Source organism: Aedes albopictus, chromosome 2 (genome assembly GCF_035046485.1).
Source record: "Aedes albopictus strain Foshan chromosome 2, AalbF5, whole genome shotgun sequence".
NCBI classification, from domain to species: Eukaryota; Metazoa; Arthropoda; class Insecta; order Diptera; family Culicidae; genus Aedes; species Aedes albopictus.
The window spans coordinates 122,271,033-122,293,517 of record NC_085137.1 but is presented as its reverse complement, the minus strand read 5'-3'; the positions used below and the strand labels follow the sequence as shown (position 1 = coordinate 122,293,517).

The 22,485-nt window shown below is 40.3% G+C and overlaps 1 protein-coding gene across 1 annotated transcript in view; it reads right to left on the bottom strand.

Moving 5' to 3' along the window:
• LOC109415253 (uncharacterized) overlaps window positions 1–18,249 on the bottom strand; it is a 90,235-nt gene extending 71,986 nt beyond the window's left edge. Inside the window, exons 1-2 of the mRNA XM_029853173.2 lie at window positions 17,863–18,249; window positions 8,977–9,091 (exon numbers count right to left, since the gene is read on the bottom strand). Of these exons, the coding sequence (XP_029709033.2) occupies window positions 8,977–9,037 (61 nt within the window). The 5' untranslated portion in view covers window positions 9,038–9,091; window positions 17,863–18,249. The remainder of the gene's footprint in view (window positions 1–8,976; window positions 9,092–17,862) is intronic.
• Between the last annotated feature and the right edge of the window lie 4,236 nt (window positions 18,250–22,485).

Here is a 22,485-nt window from a genome sequence, read left to right as displayed (position 1 = left end):
CTTTTTCTCGCTTTCGTTGTTTTTGTACCGAAAGTGTTCAAGACATTCCAAGCTTTTTTTTTTAATTTACAGTGTTGTTTTCGTTTTCTGAAAATAGTCAAAATAAGGTTTAAATGCCAAATAAATTTGCTTCCGTAAACCTTGTGTCCTAAGAAATTGAGATAAGTTAGTACGTTTCTCATAAAAGTTGAACCATTCCGGTTTCATGTAATATACGGAACTGCATAGATTTTTAAGAATTTTGTTACACATTTTAGAAATCAAGAAAACATTAAATTTCCCAAACGTCTTTGAATTTTCTTTCAAATGCAGGCACAATGCGTTGTCACTTAAAATCACGTGTTTTTATCGTGTTTTCTCGTGTATAACTTTTGAGTACATTGATCAGATTGGGCAGCACGCCATATTTATGGCGAGAATTTTAAGAATTATAGTACTGCTGGATAATTAGATAAGTCCTTACAAACATTTATATCTTCAGTTTTAATCCTTCATACACATTTATTTTACTTATTCCATAGGGGTCACTTAGGTTCTGATTTTGGAAAAAATGTTTATATTCAGTAATATTTTATTCAAAGTTTAGCTTTACCGAAGTTCTTAAAAATATACATATGCTTTGGTAGACATAACCGTTCGATGGTTTGTTATCTAAATTCAGTAATTTTCTGCTAGATTTTTGATATCTCGATTCAAGCACTAATCCAACTTAATAGTTGCAAAAACCTTGTTGAGCATACGTGATTTTTAACTTTGTATGTGTTTTTAAGAAGCTCTTATGTGACATTTTTAGAAAAATACCTAAAAATTCAAATTTCACCAAATAGTAAATCGTAAATAACTCTAAAACGGATAGAAAAAACGCAATGCTGTCTTCGGCAAAGTTTTTCCTCATAAAATTTCCTATCTTTTTATGGAAATTGTTTTAAATTAGCATTAGGTTCAGATACTTTTTATGATGGGTAAAATGCACAGTACATCAAAAAATGACAAATTTTAGTAACTTCAAAAAATCAGAATCAAAAAGTTACCTGCAAAACATGTCGTTAATTATTTTTTCTAAGAAGTTTGGATCCATATCAAGCTGTAAAAAATATAAAAATAGTGGGTATTGCCAATTTTTATACGGTAAAAAATATTTGTATGAAATTTATTACGAAAAATGACCATTTTTCAAAAATCTCGCTGGGGCGACCTCTAAACGTCATTTCTGAAAGTTGCCGTCATACAAAAGTTTGTTTCTAACACCCTTAGCTATCATTTGCAGAGTGAGCCCCCCAAACTTTTTGACTATGTGCAATTTTGGGACAACCTACTCATCATGCTTCCAGGTGGTTGTACGAGATCACCCACGTGTTCCATCAAGCTAGACGCAAAACTTAAATCAAGTAAGCTGTGCTATAACCGTCACAGTTTTTCAAGCTCATGACGTGGAAACACAGGTTGTTGCCCACACAATTGCATTATGATTCATAACGCAACCCAAATGAGTTGCATTATGAATCATAATGCAACTACTTTCTATAGTAAGGAAAAGTAGGCCAGAGTTACACTAAAACGGCAAGTATAAAATGCAATATTATAGTGCCAAGTTGCAAAAACTCATTTTCAGGACAGACAATTTGAAGAGATTCTTAAGTTTACTGGAATCCTAAACATCCTGATAATAAATTTCATCGTTCTAGAATCGATTCTAGAATGAAGAATAGCTACAGCGTTCTGTATGCTTCGGACTATAACTCATAATACAGAAGTTTGGGAAAATTAAGGGGAAAACTAAGAGTTTTTGTTAGTTTCTCTGACATAAGCTAAGAAAGTTAAGGTAGATATTTATTACAAACCTTCGCGACCCACTAACATCAGCCCGCGACCCACCAGTGGGTCGTGACCCATAGTTTGAGAAACGCTGTGTTAAGGTAACTGAAATATGCCTGAAATTACAATTCATTGTAGTAAATTCAACTAAAAGCGTAGTCGTCTCAACAACAAAATATTGTTAATTTTTCCTGGACACGCATTTTACAACACAGTGTGGTTAAAAATACAATGCTCGTTTGTTAAATTAAGATATTTTTAGTAATGTTAACTGCACTGCTAGTCAAGTTGACAGTGTTATAGTAGAATTAACTGGAAATTGTTGTCGGTTGAGAATCATAGGTACGGTTAGTAATTTTACTATGGAATCGGTAGTCTCACCAACAAAATTTATTTCAGTGTACCAGGATTTCGTCGATTCAGATGAGGAACAGTAGCGGAGATAGTATACATTCTCATCTCACTCCAGTAAAGACCCGGATGGGATCGGACTAGACACCGTTCTGCAGTACCTTGCACGAAAATGCCCTGTACTGTGCTTCAATGAGGCCGATGATTTTATCAAAGACCACACTGCGCCTGAGGGCTCCCCACATATTTTCGTGATTGAGACGGTCCAGGGTGCCCTGACTGTATGCGATAATTGGCGGCGCATCATGTTTTTTTTTTTTATTCTTTACTGCTTAACCTTATTAACAGCTCCATTGCACTAAGGGGATTCAGGCGGCCAAAAATCGAAAATTGACTTTATTCAATTTGAGATTCAGGTTCAGTAGTTGGAAGTAGACCACTTGAACCAATCAACCCTAGAATATTAGTTTGCTAATTTCTATACTTATCGAGATATTGGCAGCAGAATGAGACCATTGCCAATTTTTGGTAAAATTAATGAAATGTTCAACTTAGCATATTTTCGGCTTAAATGAAAAATGTCAAACTTTTAAAGTAGTTTCTAAAAGCTTGCTTATAAACCTTTCGAATGACGTATCAGACGTAGAAATGTTGATTGTAAAACTATTAAATGATGCAACATCAAAAAATTATTTTTTTCCCATACAAACCGTTCCATACAATAAAAGTTTCGCTGAGTTTCGCTTCGGGACTACTTCTATGTCTTTGTTTAGGATCCCTGGGAGGCATTGAAATCAAATTTGGCTGCTACTAGCTGCTATTCTGCAATTCCAATCATGTTGTCGGCGATGATTGAGATATTGCTACATAAAATCACCCTATTGTCCATTAAATTCCTCTGAAGAAACATTTGGTCGTCATGGCCACTTTTATCGGTAGATCAATCATAGTGCAGTCTGAATCTGGTCTTGGATCTCTTAGCAAAACGTGTTTTACGAATTGGAATCCATTTTGTAAATAGAAACAGAAAACCTTAAATGCCTAAAAGTATGCAATGCCCTTGTAATCTCATGCTGTTTGAAACTGTCGTGTTGAAACAACCTGTTCAACATGTTTTTCATATTTTTCAGGCATAAACCCTACGAATAGGAGCAAGACATTATAAAAATGACGCGAAAATATTGTTGGCCACCTGTTTGTATGGAGCCGCCCCATAGTGCATTGTCCATGTGGGCACAACGTGAACGATTGCGTGAATGACAGCTGCAGTTACACATTCTACAGCGCCTAAATGTATTCTATTCTAATTCTACTATACCGAACTGGTTGCTTATGTGCTGCCTACTCTGTCCATGGTAGAGGATGAGCTCGATAATGGACTCATGTGTGGCACTTGTTCCTTTTTCAAGTCCGTTTGAGGTTTTAGCTCAGAAGAGGATTATTGCTAGCCGCTCTCGGGGGTGGTGGGGGGGTGGGTGGAAGAGCAACTGACGGAAAATTGCAAGAGCCGGGGCTGGGATTGAACCCATGACCATCAACTTATGCAGGGAACGTGTGACCACTGCGCCACGGACCCCTGTTACATGTTATTTTTATGCTCTTTGAATTTATGCACATTTTTTATGCCCTGCATAAAAAAGGATAGCTCATCAGGACCAATATTGTACATAAATAAAATTAATAATGACGGTAACTGCGATTGCAACTGCGGCCGGGGGCATTTGTAGGGGAGACCAAAAGATGGTTACAGAGGCATTTCAGGGGATCCCAAAGGGTTTCAGCGGGGTACCAGAAGATCTCAGGGGGATTTTCGGGGATCTGACGGAGTTTTCCAAAGCATTGCAGGGAATTCAAAGGATTTTTAACAGGCTTTGAAGGCGTTTCAAATTTGTTTTCAGGGGTTTCCGTTGATCTCACGTGCGTTCCAGTTGGGGGTGGGGGCCCAGACAACCAATTTGCACGCATAATGAAGTTTATGTTCATGTTATACGTACTTTTATACGGTAAAGTTACATCGCATAAGATGCAGTAAAAGTGCCTTATGCGTACAAAAGTGGAGGCGCTATACGTGCATTGACGGGAAAATAATGACGCTATATGACTTGAAGCGATATCTTATGCGATGTACGGTATGCACTATTGCGACGTAATATAGCACCTTATGCGACCTAAAATATCCAAAATAAAAAAATCTTGTCACCTAAGTATCGAACTAATAACCTTTGGAATATCGAGCCGCACTTCACACTTCGCACCAAACACTACTTATGAAACACACTGATTAAATGTCATGACATTCTAACTCACCTCAGTGCTTGTTGGTATGCACTTGGTTTCCGTGCGCTGTACGTGTTCGGCAGGCTCCTTTGGAAATCAAAAAGACGTAGTATGATTTCCCGCACAGTTACCACTGCTCCTCTCTTGCTTGCACCACCAGTTGTTAATTATCAGGTCAACAAAACAAAAATGTTGACTTTGTTACTAGTTTTTTAACCATAATGATGACTTTTCACTTTCTTTTAGCTTTTTGGCACTCCAACAGCATCTATTTCATTGTTATCACATATCACATCGCAATATGCCAACGTTAACGATTCTAGCTTATGCGAGTTTGTATGTACATTTGAACGACTTTATTTTCACTTTTATGCGATTAATTTTGTACACCAATGCGAGTTAAACTGACATAATTAGAAAAGCACCAAGCGAAGTCGTATAATCATCGCAGTACGCAATTATGCGAACTCAATTGACACTTTGCGAGTTCACTCGAACGCTTTTGCGAATAAGCAAAGTTCGTCGAAACAAAACATCGGAATGTCGTCTACTACGATGTAATCATGCATTATAAAAGGTAATTTGCACTCTTATATGATTTTTTACCAGATACATCGCAGTAAGTTCAAAAAATAACATCATATGCGATGAAAATTGCCCCTCAGCCGTACATATATGCGATAGTGACTTAAAATAGTACTTTATACGATGTACAGCGTGCATCCTTATGCGATTCCTGGTTGTCTGTGGGGGGGGGGGGGGGGGTGTTGTGTTGCTATGTCGTAGGCAATTCAGGAAATTTCATAGCATTTTTAGGCTGGTTTCAGAGGCGTTGCGGAGGCGTTTCTCAGGTGCGTTAGGGGAACTGCGGGCAAAACGCCTTCACACGATTTCATCATATTGTGGAGGTTTTCGTTAGATACAAGCAATCTAGAACTAAAATTGAACAGGTTAAGCCCAAGAACAGCTGCTATTGTCGAAAGAAAAGCGTGAAAAACGACGAATTTCCACATTTGGGATGATTCCCTAATTTGCGTGCCCACAAAATTGCCCAATCAAATAAACAATTCAACCTCTAGGAACGCCCTTAAAATGTTCCTGAAACTTTCTGAAATGATCCTGAAATGCCTTGAAATACCCCTCAAACCCCTTGTAACACCCTTCAAAGGCTCCTGAGATCCCCTGAAACAACCCCCTGAAACGCTCCTGTAGCCTCTTGGAACTCACTTCTTTGGATTCTCTGGAGACTTTCAGGAAACCCCCCTAGCCCCATCTCAAATTCCCAGGAGCAAGCAATACAGTTCTCGTGAAGCCCAAACTTAATACATGCATAATTTTTCCCTGTTTTTATACCTTTTTTTTTTTCAATGTATGCACATTTTTAATGTGTGCACCCTATCCATGTGTATAAAAAGAGGTTCCAGTGTACTTCAGCAGCCTTGTCCTTAAGATAGTCTTCATCCTTATGTTGACAGATTATTACTAATTGGTGAACGGTTCACTCCAGTATTCATACAATTATAATTATCTGTTACAAATGTGCCAGGTTTGTAATTTCAAGTTTCAGGATGATTTCGGAATAGTTCTGGAGAACTTCCAAGAGGGTTCCAAGGATGCCTTATGAGGTTCCATGAGAGATTTAAAGGGGATTTTCGTGGGATTAAGAGGTTTTATGGATCTTTGAAGAAAGTTTCAGGGGATTTCAAGACATTTCAAGGTGTTTCAGAGGATTCAGGTCGTATCACGGTGTTTTTGGGGGTTTAATAAATGGTCTTTGGAGGATTTAGGATGCTTCCGGGTTGTTTCAGAGAGCTTTCAAGACGTTTCAAGACGTTTCAGATGGTTGAAGGGAGTTTAAGGGGTCATTCAAAGTTTTCAGTAGGGTTTCAAAGAATTCAGTAGGGTTTGAAGGATATTCAGCGCCCCTATGCGTTTCTATACTTTTCAATACATTTCCAACGATTTTGTGGGGTGGTGGGGGGATTGTTTCTGGTTGTGTGTTTCAGTAGATTTCACATTAGTTTTCTTGGGTTTCAGAGGGCTTCCAGAACCCGAGCAGAGGGGCATACCTTACAAGTACCATGCGAAGCAACATGTGCTGTAATACCTAAAATTGTTATTGCTGTGTTAATCTACGAAATGATATGAGATCATCACAATAACAATTGGAGGCATTTGAGCAAAGTTTGGTAGGTATTGATGTAGTATTTGTTGGTTTAGCAGTGAAAATAACCAAAGAACAAGATTTGCTATTACATCATTAAGTCATTGAACAAATGCAACATTTAATAACAATAAATGTTATTAGTTTGTTATTCAATAACTTTGGAATAACAAATGTAGCACTTGAAATTTAAAGTATGCATTCATTATTGGAATAACAAGGCCTGTTATTTTCTAGGTGTTATTTATACAAAATTTTGGTATTCGTTTTTGTTATTTTACCTCTTATTACCACCTAATGAAGAGCATATCAAGGTATGATAGTATTTAAGATAAATACCTTGATATGTTATTCACTTGTTATTTTCTTCTGCTCGGGAAGAGTTTCAAGGTAAGAGAAACTCTTCATAATAGAATTATGAAGGCATTTTAAGGCGTGTTATGGTGTTTCATGTCGTTTAAGTGGATTTCAAGGGGGTTTGGTTGTAGTATCCTGAAGTTTCAGGAAGCTTTTAAGGAGGTTTCAGGAACATTCCATAGGTATTTCAAGACATTTCGTGGCTAAGGATTTTTTAAAGGTTTTACACAGTTTTCGAGATATTCTGGTGGGCTTCTAAGAGAATTTCAAGTCGCTTAAAGAAGGGCAAGTGTTTTTTCTAGCTTTCAGTGGGATTTCGTCAAGTTTTAAGGATTTCAGATGGCTACCAAAAATACTTCAAGGTGTTCCAAGAGGCGTTTCAAGACATTTCTAGAGTTTCCCATGTTTATTGGGGTTTCAGAAGATTTCACAGTGGTTTTCTGGGATTTCAGGAGGCTTCCAGAAGCGTTTTAGGTATATCAATAGAAATGTCAAGGCGTTTAAGGCATGTTAAGGTGTTTCAGGTTATATCAGTAGATTTCAAGGGGGATTGGTAATGGTTTCCTAAGGTTCAAGAAAGCAATAAGGAAGGTTTCATAGAAGTTTCAATAAGTTTGAGGAATTTTTTGAGGTGTAACTAGCAGCTGTTTGGTCACAGCCGACTTTGACTTGAAGAGAGGGTCACAGAATGTGATCTTTCTATTTCCTCTTCGCTCTCCTGTTTATTTAGCTTTTGTTGAGAAAAACATTTCACTACACCCTTAAATGAAACAACACAGCGCACGAGTAACTTTCACGCAGCGAGCAAAAAGACAAAGGATTTTTCACGCAGATTTGTGTATGACTGGATCAACACAACTGTGCTGATCCGGTGTTACACAAATCTGCGTGAAAATTTTTTTGTCTTTTCGCTCGCTGCGTGAAAGTTACTCGTTTCTCTGTCTACATCGAGTTCTGCGTGTAGATGATGGGGATGATCTCCGTCACTGAGTAAAATGTAAACAATAACAATTTGCTATACATCAGACGCATCCAATTATAAAGTCTATTCAACATTGCATGCAAGGTTACATGAAGAACTTTAGTGGAAAACTTTAGCTTGGCATCATGTAAGTATGCAATCTTTATGATCTCGTATATGTGCCACGAGAGAAGCAAGTGATAGTATTAATCCAACTTCCAGTTCCAGTTCTAGTAACTGTGGTGTATTTCGATATGTTTGGTCGATTTGCGATCATCAAGTTCAAATGTATACTTACCAGAAATGTTTCATCCTAGTCATGATGCAAATTAATCCAGTTTTCATTTTTGTATGGAATTGCCCAACCACTGTGTATGTATACATCGAGGTCCTGGTGGTGTTCAACCAGGAGTGCCGCGGAGAAAGCCAACCAATTACCAATCCAGCTGCGATCCGATCCATCGCCATCGTCATCGTCGTTGTCGCTTCCGACGTTGTCGGTTGTTGTAAACTTTACATCCGCGCACATCGAGTTTATGTAACATAAAATCGAATTTCAGCTGCGCTTTGTGGCCCCTTCGCCGCACTTCTTGCACTTTCTCGTTAGTTCTGTTGGCACGTTATCATGATACCCACTTCTTTAAACTTACTTTCTTTCCTAAGTTGGGAGTGCCACAAAGACCTGGCACAGTAGTTATTCCAGCAAATTCCTCGGAGTTGCTGGGAGCATGGGATGTACGTCAGCTCATGCACGACTTGGCAACGCATAGAATGATTGCGACGGAGATGGCAATGAAGTTTCATGTGAGAATGGAGCAAGACCGGTGCACATCAAATGCGATTGAAAAACTACATTGACTAAAAATTCATATAAACACTCGGAAGAAATTGCTTTAGCCTATTCATGTCCATTATGATCATACCAAATCAATCGAATTTAATGTGCATCGGTCTAGCTGTGTCAATAATGTGTCTCAATATGTAGGTACTTGGGTGAGGGTGAATGGTTTAGTAACTAACTACAGAAGTCAAAAGTTGAAAGTTCACAAACCCGGCTCAACTGTGAGGGCGATCAGAATGATTAGCATAAAAATCGCATAAAATTTATTCATTTTATCCGATTTTTTGTCGTCACTTGTTCACCACTGGAAATCCATTAATAGAAACTGCAAAAGAGGAAGGGAAACAGAAAATAAGAACGTGTTATATTTGGATGGTAGGTGGATTGAGAATAGGTATGTACGTCATGTGTGTAGCATTATTGCGAGAGACAGAAGGTGAAACGTGAAAAGAAAACTTCGTTTGCTGAGCTGCTGGCGGTGGTGGTTGTCGCTCTGTACGATGTTTTCGGTTTGTGGAACTGCTGTTTTCTTCGGAACGAGGACGTCCATTTTTTGAGCGGAATAGAACTCACTGCAGCTGACCTTCAGCTGAGCAATCGATGGTACGTGAATGTTTTGGAACTATTATTTTCTTACTGCACTAAACGATGAAGAAAAACTGTTGAACATAGACCAATACTTCAACTCGGTACAGTCACATCTGGGTCATTTATCTATGGATTTTCTTAGAGGGTTACGTTTCATAAAAGCAGATGACCAACACATTTATATCACTTGAAGATCTTAACCGTAAAAATATTAAGTTGATGCAAATAAAATGGTGCATTAAAATAGGTTCAAATTCTGTTTAGCTTTCTAAAAAAAAAACACATCCTCGTGGATTACATGCAATGGACACTTTTCTGTCGCTATAGGGCCTGCTAACAACTAACATATAAGTTGAAGACAACATTTTCTGTAGGAGCTGTACTGCCGTTCTACGCACCACTGTCCCATGGTGTCTGGCATTCCCATACAACATGGGACAAATTTGCGTAGAACGGCAGTGTTAGTGCTGTTAATAAGCATCAGTAGATCTAGATAATCCCTATAGCGATGTAAGCGATTACTAGCACATAATCACCCCTTATAATGCAAAAAAATGCTGGCGTACCTTTGGTACAACTTGGGGTCTAAAACCCAAGTATATCAGATGGGGCTCCACCCCATTACCCCGAACGCCATTACCCCGAACGCCACTACCCCGAAAGCCATTACCCCGAATGGGTTATTACCCCGAAAGCCATTTCCCCGAAAGCCATTACCCCGAAAGCCACTACCCCGAAAGGGCCATTACCCCGAATCGTTCAGGAGATCACCAAAAAAGTGGTGACCGATTAGAAGTTGATGAAGGTGGTTATAAGTTAGAAAAGGGTAATCAGTAACTAGTGTAGGTATGAATACTCTTCTCCATCCTATGCCCCTATGTTAATTCTATTCTTAAACAGACGATTTAGGTACCGATTTTTTCCGTTTTCTTTTTGTAACGAGTAAAAAAAATATAAAAATAAAACACAAATCAAACAGCTCTTATTTACTTCGTTTTAGATAGCATGACAATGGGAGCACATTGTTTAAGATAGGTTCCGTTTCCCTTAGGTTTCCGTATGTTGTGCTTCATGCAAAAGTAAGGTTCGTGAAAACGAAAGCAGCAAACGCAATGAATTCCATATTTTAAACTAGCTGCTCTTTTGAACTTATAGCTATGGCTATAAAAACTACAAGTATTTCAAACTGAAATTTTCCCTTCTTTTAAAAGTTGGTTGGCCTCAAGCACGACTGTAAATGGTGGCAAACAATTGTGCTGGTTATCAAACTACACTTCTTCAAATATTTTCCTTCTTTTAAAAATAGGCTGTTCTTTTGAGTTTGCAGTTTCCGAACGTGTACTATTGCAGAGTTGTTTGGTAGCCAAACTGTTATTTTCTTTATAAAAAATGTTTCCTTCTTTTCATCAGAAGCTGTTCTTTCGAGTTTGAGTGTTACGTAGTTTATTTGCAGACGAATAACTAACTGCATAGCGGATTTGTTCTTCTTTGAATAATAGGCTGTTCTTTCAAGTAAAATTTTTCAGAATTGACTTGCGGCCAAACTGGCAACTAGATTTCTTTTGATTTTGATGATCAGTTTCCAGAACATCAAGCCCTAAAATTGTTTTCTGAATATTTTTTCAAGATTGTAGTACTGGACTGGATTTTAGATATTCAGTTGAGTGCACTTAGCAAGGTGGATCCTGCATCGTTGGACCAAATTAACTATTTTTTTCCTGGCGACTAAACTGTAACTTTTCTTTTCATGAAAAGCTGTTCTTCTAGCTGCACTTATATAGTTTACTGGGAGTGAAAGCTGCTTACTGTATATGAGATTTGCCCTTCTTTCATTTATAGGCTGTTCTTTCTAGTTACGCCGTTACCGTGTTGATTGGCGACATATCTCTATTAATTCCATCTGGTGTTTTTCCTTCTTTTAAAGTTGGGCTGTTCTTTCGACTTATATTGTTACAGAGTTGTTTGGTAGCCATGTTGCTCTTTGCAGATTTATGTATAGGGGCCGTGCATAAACTATGTAAACACTATACAAATTTACAAATTTTTGTATGAACAAATCGTGGACTTCGTGGCCGAGCGGTTAGCGGCGTCAGTCGTTTAGGTATCTCGCATGCCTCGGAGTGTGGGTTCGATTCCCGCTCTGGTCGAGGAAAACTTTTCGTCAAAACAGAAAATACTCCACTGGGCCACTGAGTGTTATACGTGTTGTCCATTGTCTAATGTTAGTAATGTACAGTCTATGCGGCCTCTGGCCGAAGACGGTGTAATTGTTGTGAGGGGGGGGAGAGGACCAAGGTGACCAAAATTCGGTCTACATAGTTTATGAATGGTCCCATAGGAGATTTGCCCTTCTTAAATTTATATGCTGTTCTTTCTAGTTATATCCTTGCAGACCTTATTGGCGGCCAACCTATCAATCACATTTTTTCACATTTAAGGGATGTTTTTTTTTAAGATACACTGTTATTGAGTTTTATTAATAAATCGTCTATTCCTCATTAAGAGATTTTTTCTTTTTCTAACTATAAAATGTTCTTTCCGGGCCTATTTTGCAATTCGTATTAATTGATCTCGCCTAATGGTCAGTAGACTTAGGGGCTGTCCATAAACCACGTGGTCATTGGGGGGGTTCGGCCAATGACCATTTTGTATGGACAAATAAAAAAAAATGTATGGACCAATGACCACGCGGGGGGGGGGGGTGGGTTGAAAAGTCCCAAAAAAAATGACCACGTGGTTTATGGACAGCCCCTTATTAGTGATACTTTGGCCAAATGTCTTTTCGGCCTAATGAGCCAATATCGATAGCCAGTATTTGAAGGACCTTTGTTGACAGCTTTATCTCAAACAAGATCATCTCTAATACGTATTATTCCATTATTTTGAATTCCACTAAAAATTTGCATCCTTTGACAGATACGTATTTCGACCTCAACTGTAAGACTGAAGACGACCTTACAGTTGAGGTCGAAATACGTATCTGTCAAAGGATGCAAATTCTTAGTGGAATTCAAAGGAACAGTACTTAACACGATTTTCTTTTTTACTTACAGATGTTCCCCTAACAAGCCCAGGTTAATCATCACCATTATTTTGTTTTAAGGTTATTCTTTACAATGATATCTTCTGGTATTAAAGCTGTCAGTAATGTTATTAAATTAATAAAAATATAAAATACCCATCATCAGAATAACCCATCTAAAAACATGCTTTCGGGGTAGTGGCGTTCGGGGTAATGGCGTTCGGGGTAGTGGCATTCGGGGTAATGGGGTAGAACCAAGCGCTCGAAGTTCTCTTTGACGTTGCCCCACTACACATTCATCTCAAACAAGAAGCACTTTATTGCACTTACCGTCTATGGGTACTAGGTTTACTAGAGGAAACTCCTGTGAACCGCAGTTCAACACAAACCTCGTTGTTTTCACTTTTGGTGAATTGGGACAAAGTTGTCCTTGCTCCAAGTGATCTTACCATTGCTTGTAATTTTCCATATAGGACATTTTCCACGAAATTCCCTTCCCGGGAAGAGTGGACATCTGGTTATCTGGAGAGAAGTATTTCAGACGGCATCGTCTGTTACACTGACGGCTCCCTTCTCGAAGGTCGAGCAGGTGCTGGTGTTTATTCTCGTGAGCTAAGACTGCATCAGTCTTATTCAATTGGTAGTCACTGCACCGTTTTTCAGGCCGAAATCTTTGCTCTTACGTGCGGAGTGAAATCAGCACTTCAGCAGCACGTAATGGGCAAAGTAATATACTTCTGTTCAGATAGCCAGGCTGCTATTAAATCACTTGCTTCAGCCAACTCCAGGTCGAAGATAGATTTCGCTTGTCGAACTCAAATAGAGGAGCAGAATTCAGCAAGCGCTGTTCACCTTGTATGGGTTGCTGGCCATTCATCCATCGCTGGAAATGAATTGGCTGATGAGTTAGTTCGCACTGGAGCTTCACATGACTTCATTGGCCCTGAGCCAGCTATTCCGGTATCCAAGTGTTGGGTAAAGCTTCAGATTGACACCTGGGCTGCCACTCAGCACAAACAATACTGGAATAGTTTGGAATCATGTCGTCAAACAAAATTGTATTGTACTGAGCCATCTCTAGGGGTGGCAAAGTATCTAACAAATCTGTCAAAGCAGAATTGCAGCATGCTGGTCAAAGCATTGACTGGCCACTGCCGACTCAGTTATCACATGGCGAATATTCAGCAAGCTGATTAATTTGCCTGTGATAGCTGTGAATCCGATTATGGAACTTCGTATTATTTAATATGTTTTTGCGCAATTGCGTTCCCGAGTACTCGGAAAACACTTATTAAGTGAAACTGACTTCAGAAACCTGAATCTTCAGGACGTTCTGTTGTTCTTGACCCGCTGTGGTAAAGAGCTATAGCGAAGACCATTTTATCAAGAATATTTGCAGCACTGCTTAAAAGCTGGAGTCACTGTTAGCAGCGCCACCACGGATGAACTTTTCATGATAGTACATATGTGTGAATATTCATACTCGTACAAATACACTCTTACACTTTCATACAAAGGTACCACCTTAGCTCAACAGGTGGCGGTGTCGTTGGTGACGCTTGCTGTTAGTATGGGAAAATAATAGAGTTCCATGTCTTCTTGATAAAGTAGTCTTCGGCTATAGGCTCTCTTTACGCTTTATGCGTTATCACAGTGCCCTTCTCAGGGCGCTGTTTGAGCCCATTGTGGTACGCTTATGCGTTAAATTACAGTGTCCTTTTCAGGATGCTATGTGAACCCATTGTGGTACGCTTTTGCGTGTATGACGATCCTATTCCCTTCCCTGTCCTTTTCCCTGTCCTATCCTTTTTCCTTCCCTTCTCCGTCAGGTAAATGATGAATAGGCTCGTGTTCATGGCGATGGCACAAATTTCCCAAATGGAGGAGAACTCCAGATGAAAACATGAAGTAATAACTAATCCAGAGAACTTTGCCGAAGACTGCAACTCTATAGGATGTCTATCGAGGATTCTAGAAAATTATATAAAAAATAAAACTTAGCTAGATCAATGACAGCAGATCTAGTTCAAAACTGAAGACGTCAACGTGAAGAACTAACCAATCCAAAGAACTTTGCCGAAGACTGCAACCTTTCAGAATGCATATCGAGTATTCTTAAGTGCCATGTAAATAATTAAACTTATCTAGATCAGTTACAGCAGATCTAGATCAATATAGAATACGTGAAAGTGTAGAACCAATCATTATAAAACACTTTGCTGAAGACTCGACCCTTCTAGAACGCTTATCAAGAGCACTAGAATACTTGCCGGTTGGAAGCCGTGATCATTTATAGCTAGGGATGTTCAAGATAGCTACGCAAATAGTTTACTACCTTTATCATGCCTTTTTGCCAAGTATACCAATTTCTAGTAATTTTTCGTGATCACTCTTAAAATTAGGAACGCTAATCGAAAATAGCGAGGATTTTTAAAAATGTTTAAAAATGTTCTTTACAGAACACAAAAATAGAAGAGTTGGGTAGAAGATCCCTGAAAAAATTTTTTGAATCGGACCACAGACGGTTGAGAACGAGCTGCTCAAAGTAAAAGTTTTTTCTGATCACGGTATTCCGCGTGAGTTTTTTATCACGGTATTTGGAGTGTTAAGGAATCATTCACAAAACATGATCAATATCTCTAGAAAATTAACAAATAGAACAAAAATTGGATGTTCCTGTGCTACATTTGGACATAAATCCCAATTAGTTGTCGCTCATTAGATTTTTTTTTCAAAGAGGTATTACATATTGCTGATTTATGACTTTTTTCAGTTGTCTTACATGTTGCAGGAAGAGCAGAAAATGTTGAAGTTTTTCAGAAATTTATCTCCTGTAGCTATTCTAGCTGCATTTTAGGCAGTCATAAAATAGGAATGTGCAAAAATAGAATTAGCTAAAACAGTACTCAGAGAAGAGGTTATATTTTTGACAACACTAACATGAATTGAAGTAATATCAAAATTATTGAAGTTCTCAAAACCACGGGTTTTTTAAAAACCTATGCCGATATTCCGTTTAAATTTTTATCGTTTGTTATTCCGGATCAGTAAAGTATCTGGACACCTATACTAAAGACACCTTAAGATACTTTGTTAGCAGTCGTCTTGAAATTCGTGAAATGATTTCTACGCATCTGTTTTTTTTTTCTCAAAAACTTTGTCAAGACTTTATTCTGGAATTTTGTTGGATACTTACCCAAAGGCGCGACCAAAAATGTATTTTGTACAAATAAATTTCATCCAAGGTGGAGGTGAAGTAATGACGATAAAAACGTGATATTGATTTGATTGATATAAAAGATAAAACAATTAAGAATAACGTCATAAAAGAACATGTCAATTTCTGGAACATCTAAAGTTATTATTTGAAGTTCAAAATAATAGCTCGCTGCTATTAGTTTGCTCTTAAAAAAGCAAAGTATAAGATGATGCTGACATCGAAAGAGTAAATTCTAGTTAATATTATGAGATTTAAGGTAAATATAGAACGTTCAGGTTTTGAAAACTGAATTTTCAAAAACACAAATCTGAGGAACCGAAGGTGGTGACCAATCGATCAAATTTTCAGCTTAGTGCGATACTTGGTTCTTCAGATTTGTACTTTTGAAAATTCAAGGTGTGGATCCGTTCTATATTCAGCTTAATATTACTTGGGGTTGCGGACCACTTGGGCAGCGTTCGGTATTTTGGGCACTCTTCGCTATAACTCAGTCAATTCAAAACCAATTGAATTGAAATTTTGTACACGGCTAGATACTATACGTACCTCATCGCGTTCCAAAAATTGTGTCAATTGGTTCAAAATTGGCTGAGTTATAGTAGAAAAGTGCCCAAAATAGGACCCGTGCCAAGATGGTTCCACTTTCCTATATCAATCAAATCAATAACACTTTTTGATCTCTATATCCCTTTCGTGACGGACAATAAAAGAATGATTATTTTAAATTTTCTCTTATAAACTGACCGTCCTCTAGAATAAAACTTACTTTACTTCGGCTACTTTATCCACCTATGCACTTTTTGGGGTCAAATTAGGACCAGCACAATTGTGCTGGTCCGTCCTCAAGCCGGTCGATGTTCTCTAAGAAATTGCTAAAAAATTGCCTACTTTTAGGCGTTTTTGGTACAAAAAAATTATTGTAATTATTAAATCACTGCCAAGTGTTAGATCAGCTTGACAGGGTATTCAAATCATAGAAGTAGAAGATAATAAAAACAGCAAATCTCTGTTCCAATCTAATTCATGATTTCGATAATATGGAGTAATATTTTTCACCCAAGTATTCAAAGTTCCTTAAAAAACTCGTACAAGCTGATATCGTGTTCCTTGAGTTGAAATTATACGTCTAAGTTTTTACAAACTAACACTTTGTAGTGATTTAATAATTAAAATCAATCTTCTATACCATAAAACGCCTAAGAATAGGCAATTACCGATGGAACTTGAACCGCCTTGGGGACGGAACAGCATAATTGTGCTGGTCCCACTTTGACCACCCAGAAATCTTGTGCTTTTCAACAAAGCACCACTTTTTCTATCGATTTTTATTCCTGTATACCTCGATTAAACAAATATTTATAAAAAATACGACAGATAATTTTTTTTCAACTTCTAGGGTGATTGTTTACTTTTTGTTTAACTTATCGAGGCGTTTTTTATAAACAATTCCAATCAAAGCTGAGGCTCAGAAATACAAGTTAGAGTAATAACTCGATCATAAAATTATTTACATCACATATTTTGAGGAAAAAACAATTGAAAAAAATGTGTAAAACCAATGTTGAAAAACAGCACGATTGTGCTGGTTCGTCAAAAAAGGGATATCAACAGACCCAGTTTTAAATAGACGGCATTGAACTCCCCTTTTCTCTCTAGCTTCGCTGATGAGGATCATAATTAAAAATAAATAAAGACAATTACACCGTCTTCGACCTTGCAGCCTCTACAGACTAAACAATACAAACATTTGACAATGGACAACACATATAACACGCAGTGGAGAGTTTTCCGTTTTACGAAAAGTTTTCCCCGACTGGAGCGGGAATCGAACCCGCACTCCGAGGCTTACGAGACACCTAAACGACTGACGCCACTAACCGCTCGGCCAAGAAGCCCATATAATTATTCTAAATATGATCCTTCGTTTTGTCCACAATTATTTTCTTCATGTAATGCTTTATTTGGCAAATTCCTCCACTGGTATCTAATGAACTTGGCATAGAGCTCTTAAACACTATAACATCTTCCCAAACTGCTACTAGTAATATTAATCAATTCGGTTGGTCTGCAGCAGTGAGTCTCTCTTCAGGACACCCTCCAAAAAACACGCACTTTTTTCTTCGACAGAGCTCAATGGAAACGAAAAAGTCCACAGTCTGAAGCACCAAGGCACCCGCACCCGCATCTTCCGTAGCTGTTCCAAAGGTGTTCTCCCTTTTGCAGACAACCACCAGCAGCCCAACGAAGCAGCACAAATAAAACACACCGTAAACTGCAACCGGAATTGAAACACCGGAATGAGGATGCCAATCCGCAGCGTGGTCCCTAGGAACCGTTCGACCGAAACACCCGCGTTGTGACCTATCCGCCCCGGAAATTGCGGCAGGTCAAACAGGAAACACTGGCTTTCCCCCACCAAAAGTCCACCACCAAAAGCCGAAGGATTAGCAGCTCTTTGACACTGACTGGTTCCACTGCTCTACTAGAGCCAACCTGACTGGACTTCTTCACTCCCGACGCGAGTCAGCACCGGACTGCACTCGGCAACGTTCTAAGCTAAACTAACCGACACATCCGCGACAACCGACCCAAGGGGCCTCGCAACTAATGAGTCAATCCCGCCCGATCTAACGCAACGTACCGCCGCGGTGCCACACCATCACCGCCCGGCGCCAGCAGGAGCCGGGGAATACATCAAAAAGTTTTTCCATTTCGGATGGTTTTTCTTTTGGGCTAATTGTGGGAGAGTGGGTGCCAGCCAGAGTAGGAGTTTTCTCACGCAACGGCTGCGGTGATGGCTCTCTTCGTTGCCGAACCGATCCGAACAAGTGCGGATTCTCATCTCGTGCTCTCAGCACCGGTGGCAGCTGATTGTTGTTCAGATTTTGCCGGGATGATGATGGCAACCAGAGCAACAGAGTCGATTCGAGATCAGAGGGCTGAAGCTGGTTCTGTGGTGTTGTCAAAGGTTCTGAACACGTATGACGGATAACCGGCTAAGGGGAAGCTACAGTTGTCAATCAGAAACTTTGAATTGAACAGTAAGTGGTTGAAATTATGCACATAGATCTGGTAGTAGCGTTCACAGTAAGGTTCCGTAGGATATAGCAAAAAATAATGCAGTTCTGTACTATATGAGTTATTATGGGCTTATTCTGCATTTTGAAACACCTGATTTAAGAAATCCTGGAAGAATTCGTGTAGGAACTCCATGAGTAAATCTTAGAGATATGCCTGAGGAAATTTTCCTGAAGGAACTTCTGGAGAAATCTCTGACGTCACTCCTGAAGGCAACCCTCTACTTCTGGAAAAATATCCAGAAGTAATTGTAACCGTTTAAGAATATTCACGAGGTTTTTGAAACCGGGTGGCTTAAGCGCCACTCCCGAAACTCGAGAGATCACCTGTCGTTTTGACATTGCCCGATTTTAACCCTAAAAGGGATACCTGGGGTCCATTGGACCCCAGGCGCCTTTCAGAGCTCGCCTTTGATGGAACACATTCAGCGAGGTGACGAAACTGAGGCCATGAAGGTATCCCTTTTAGGGTTGAAGACTTTTCCCTCAAGGGACTCGTGAGCGGCTTCACTGTTATCCAACGAGCCTGGAAATACGCCACTTAACGCTACCCGCTTAATGATGGAGAAAATCCCGACTTAAATTCTTTCGATTCGTACGCTTTGAATGAAAAGTGGAAGTTCAAAGAGTCTACGAAGAACACGAACTATTAAATAATGAATGAATTCCACTTCCACTGTTCAAAACGGATTTATTCTAAGGTTATGACTCTTGTAACCTTGACTTCTAGAACTATATTCAGCAAACCAGTTCGGGTTGGACTTTCTATATTACTAACGCTTACGGGTTGGGAAAACGGCGATGAAATAAGATTTCCACGTATCTGTGCAGGTTTTTTTACCCTGAAGCGTGGTCTCGTTGTCCTCCAATGACGAACGTTTCCGGCCTTTGCAGACGCTGGACGTAGGATGTTTGTCGTTGCGGTTGAGCCCTGTAGCGATGATGACGACGATGCTTGACCGCTGCCGCCGCAGTAATGGCGCGCAGCAATAGATGTTAGAGCTCGGGAGTATGGCCGAAATATCGGTGGAGGCTGGATGGAAAACTTCCGATTTATCGATCTTCGAGAGCATGTGCTACGACGGACTGTCGAGCTTCCCGGGTTGTGATCGTCTCCACGGGACGAAGAGCCAACGTACCCGCCGCACGGCTTCTCCACGTTTAACTACCTTGAAAAGCAGTTCTTTGCAGATTCCCGAGCTCAATATATTCGTCCAAGATGATTTTTTGAAAAATCTGTATCGCTTTTTCCAAAAATCTGTATCTCAAAATTTGGATGAAAAATCTGTATTTCATATAAAACGAAATCGACGCCGTGTTGTTGCCGGCTTAGAATAGGACTACTAACCCAAATTCAAGGTGTCAAGCTAGGTGTCAAGTGACCCGTGTCAAGGAATAAGTGAATCACGTAGATAAATTTTTGGTCATCTCAGACTCTCCCCATCCCCCCACGTAGAATTTCGTCCATTCAAAAATTTTAAAATTTGTATGCAGCGTAGACTTTGGCCAGAACCCCCTCCCCCTACAAAGTCTATGTGGTGTATAAATGGTACCAAAGATGGCCGATCGTTAACGGAGCCTGTGGGGTCACAACCCAACTCCCAAACACCACCTCCCCCCCCCCCCCCCCCGTCGCTTACCGCGCGTTAATGTAGGGGTCAGGCGTGGTGGACCTTCTATCCCGTGCTACTTGTGGGATCAACATATGAGTTCGAAAAATCAAAAATCATCTAGTGCTAGTAGTAATGGCAAGGTTAACCCCTTCGCGAGAAGCGGGTTAACTAGGTCTCCGTTAAGCGGAGGAGACAAAGGAGTAGGGAAGGGAGCACGCAGTGCCAGCGTCGGAAGTACGATTCCTTCCCCGGATAGCCTATCGGGGGAGATAGTGAACGGAGCGTGGTTGATGAAGGCCATGAATCAGAAGCGAGACAGCGCAGGAGCTTAGCAAAATCATTGACTTTGCAGGCCCTGCTGCGCAAAGCAAGACCACGAGAAACTTGTGGAAACTGCAGCAGTGGCAGAACCGGCGAAATCAAAGGTTACGACGTCTACCCATACGGAGGCCTTCGCTTTCGCAAATAGCCCAAAAGGTGTGGCGGATGCGACTGTTTTTGTTAAGCACTCGCATTAGCGGGTGAGGCAGCCGTCAGGTGAGGAGTTATCAGGTGGTGCCCGAAGGCCAACAGTAATGCTGATAAGTCGGACCCCAGCCAGGCGTCCCGCTAAACTGGAAAGAGTGGGTCTGGAAAGGCTGACCCGTCCCGGATGTAAGGGAACAAGGGGTTCGGACCGTTATTAGGCCCTCAGCAGCCACAAAGTTGAACAGACCAGGGGGAGCACCCCCTCGGACGACAGTTGAGCGGAAGAGGAAAAAGTCGAAACCGCAGGTAGAAGTAGTGAGGGACACCAAACCAATGCGTAAAAGAACAGCGCGAGAAAGGTCTTGAAGGCGAAGCGCCTACAAAAGTCTAGCGGAAGTGGTCCTTGGTGAAGGGGTCGAGGTGAAGGCTCTTTCAGTGGAGGCGACTCTGAAGGTGAAGAACCTAGATGAGATCACTGATGCGGAAGAGCTCGTCACGGCACTGTGGCAACAGTGCGAAGTCCAGGTGGCCACCGCAGCCGTTAAGCTACGGAAGGGCAGGGACACAGGCAGAGATGCCAGATATACATATTTTTGAAATTATTTTTTAATAAATATAATGTAAACTTTATAAATTGCTGCTTAAACTTAAAAATTATGAAAATTTGTATATTATTACACATGTTTTAGAAAAAAACATACTAGTTAAAATTAAAAACCGTCAAGAAGTAGTAAATTTTTGTTAGTTTCTATCGAAATCTAGGACTCTCGGTGCCTGCTGTACCCCCAAATGCGGCGATTCAGAAAAATCTGTAGTGATACAGATTTTTGATAAAATAATCTGGCATCCTGGACACAGTTAGCCTTGGCACACCTACCTATGGCGAACGTAAAGTAGGGAAGCTGATCAGTATGCCAATTGACCTTGCATGAGCCACCTGCGGTTAGCTTCAGGTGTCTGGAATCAGGACACAAACCATGGGACTGTAAAGGCCCTGACAGCAGCAAGCTGGTGCAGGCAATACTGTGGCGAAAACCATAAGGCACAAGGCTGCACGAGTCCACCCACGTGTTTGACTTGTTCTGAGAAATCCGTGAACAACAAGCACCCAACGGGTGATCCATAAAAGCCGTAGCGAACAAAGCACAGATGTACATGTAATGCAGCTGAACCTGAACTACTGTGAAGCAGCTCAGCAACTGCTTTGTTAGGCAGTTTCTGAGTGGGGGATGGATATCGCTATCATAGCGGAATAATGGCTGCGATATGGACGACGGGTTAATGAGTTGGTGTTTACGTGTTCGCCATAGTAAACGGGGTCATCTTCAGTAGCTATCATGCGCCTCCACAGTGGTCGATCGAGCGGTTTACGCAGATGCTGGACTGTATGACGACCATGCTGACGGGGCGAAGACAGGTGGTTGTTCAATGCCTGGGCCCGGGGCTGATGATGAAGGGAGGGTCACCGATGTGGGGATGCGGGGATAGCAAAGTCCCTTAGCGTAGGTAAAGCCCCAGGTCCGGACGAAGTGACGAACCTGGCTGTAGTATCTAGAGTTGTCACTGTAGCTATTGCAAAAAACTCCCAACTATTCAGGTCTGCTATTCAGAAATTCCTGCACGAGAGAGTTTTCCCAGAGATTTGGAAGCGGCACACAGTGGGACGAAATCAAAAAAAGTGGGACATGGGTATTTACTCAGAAACTATTAGATTTAGCGTTATGTGGTCTT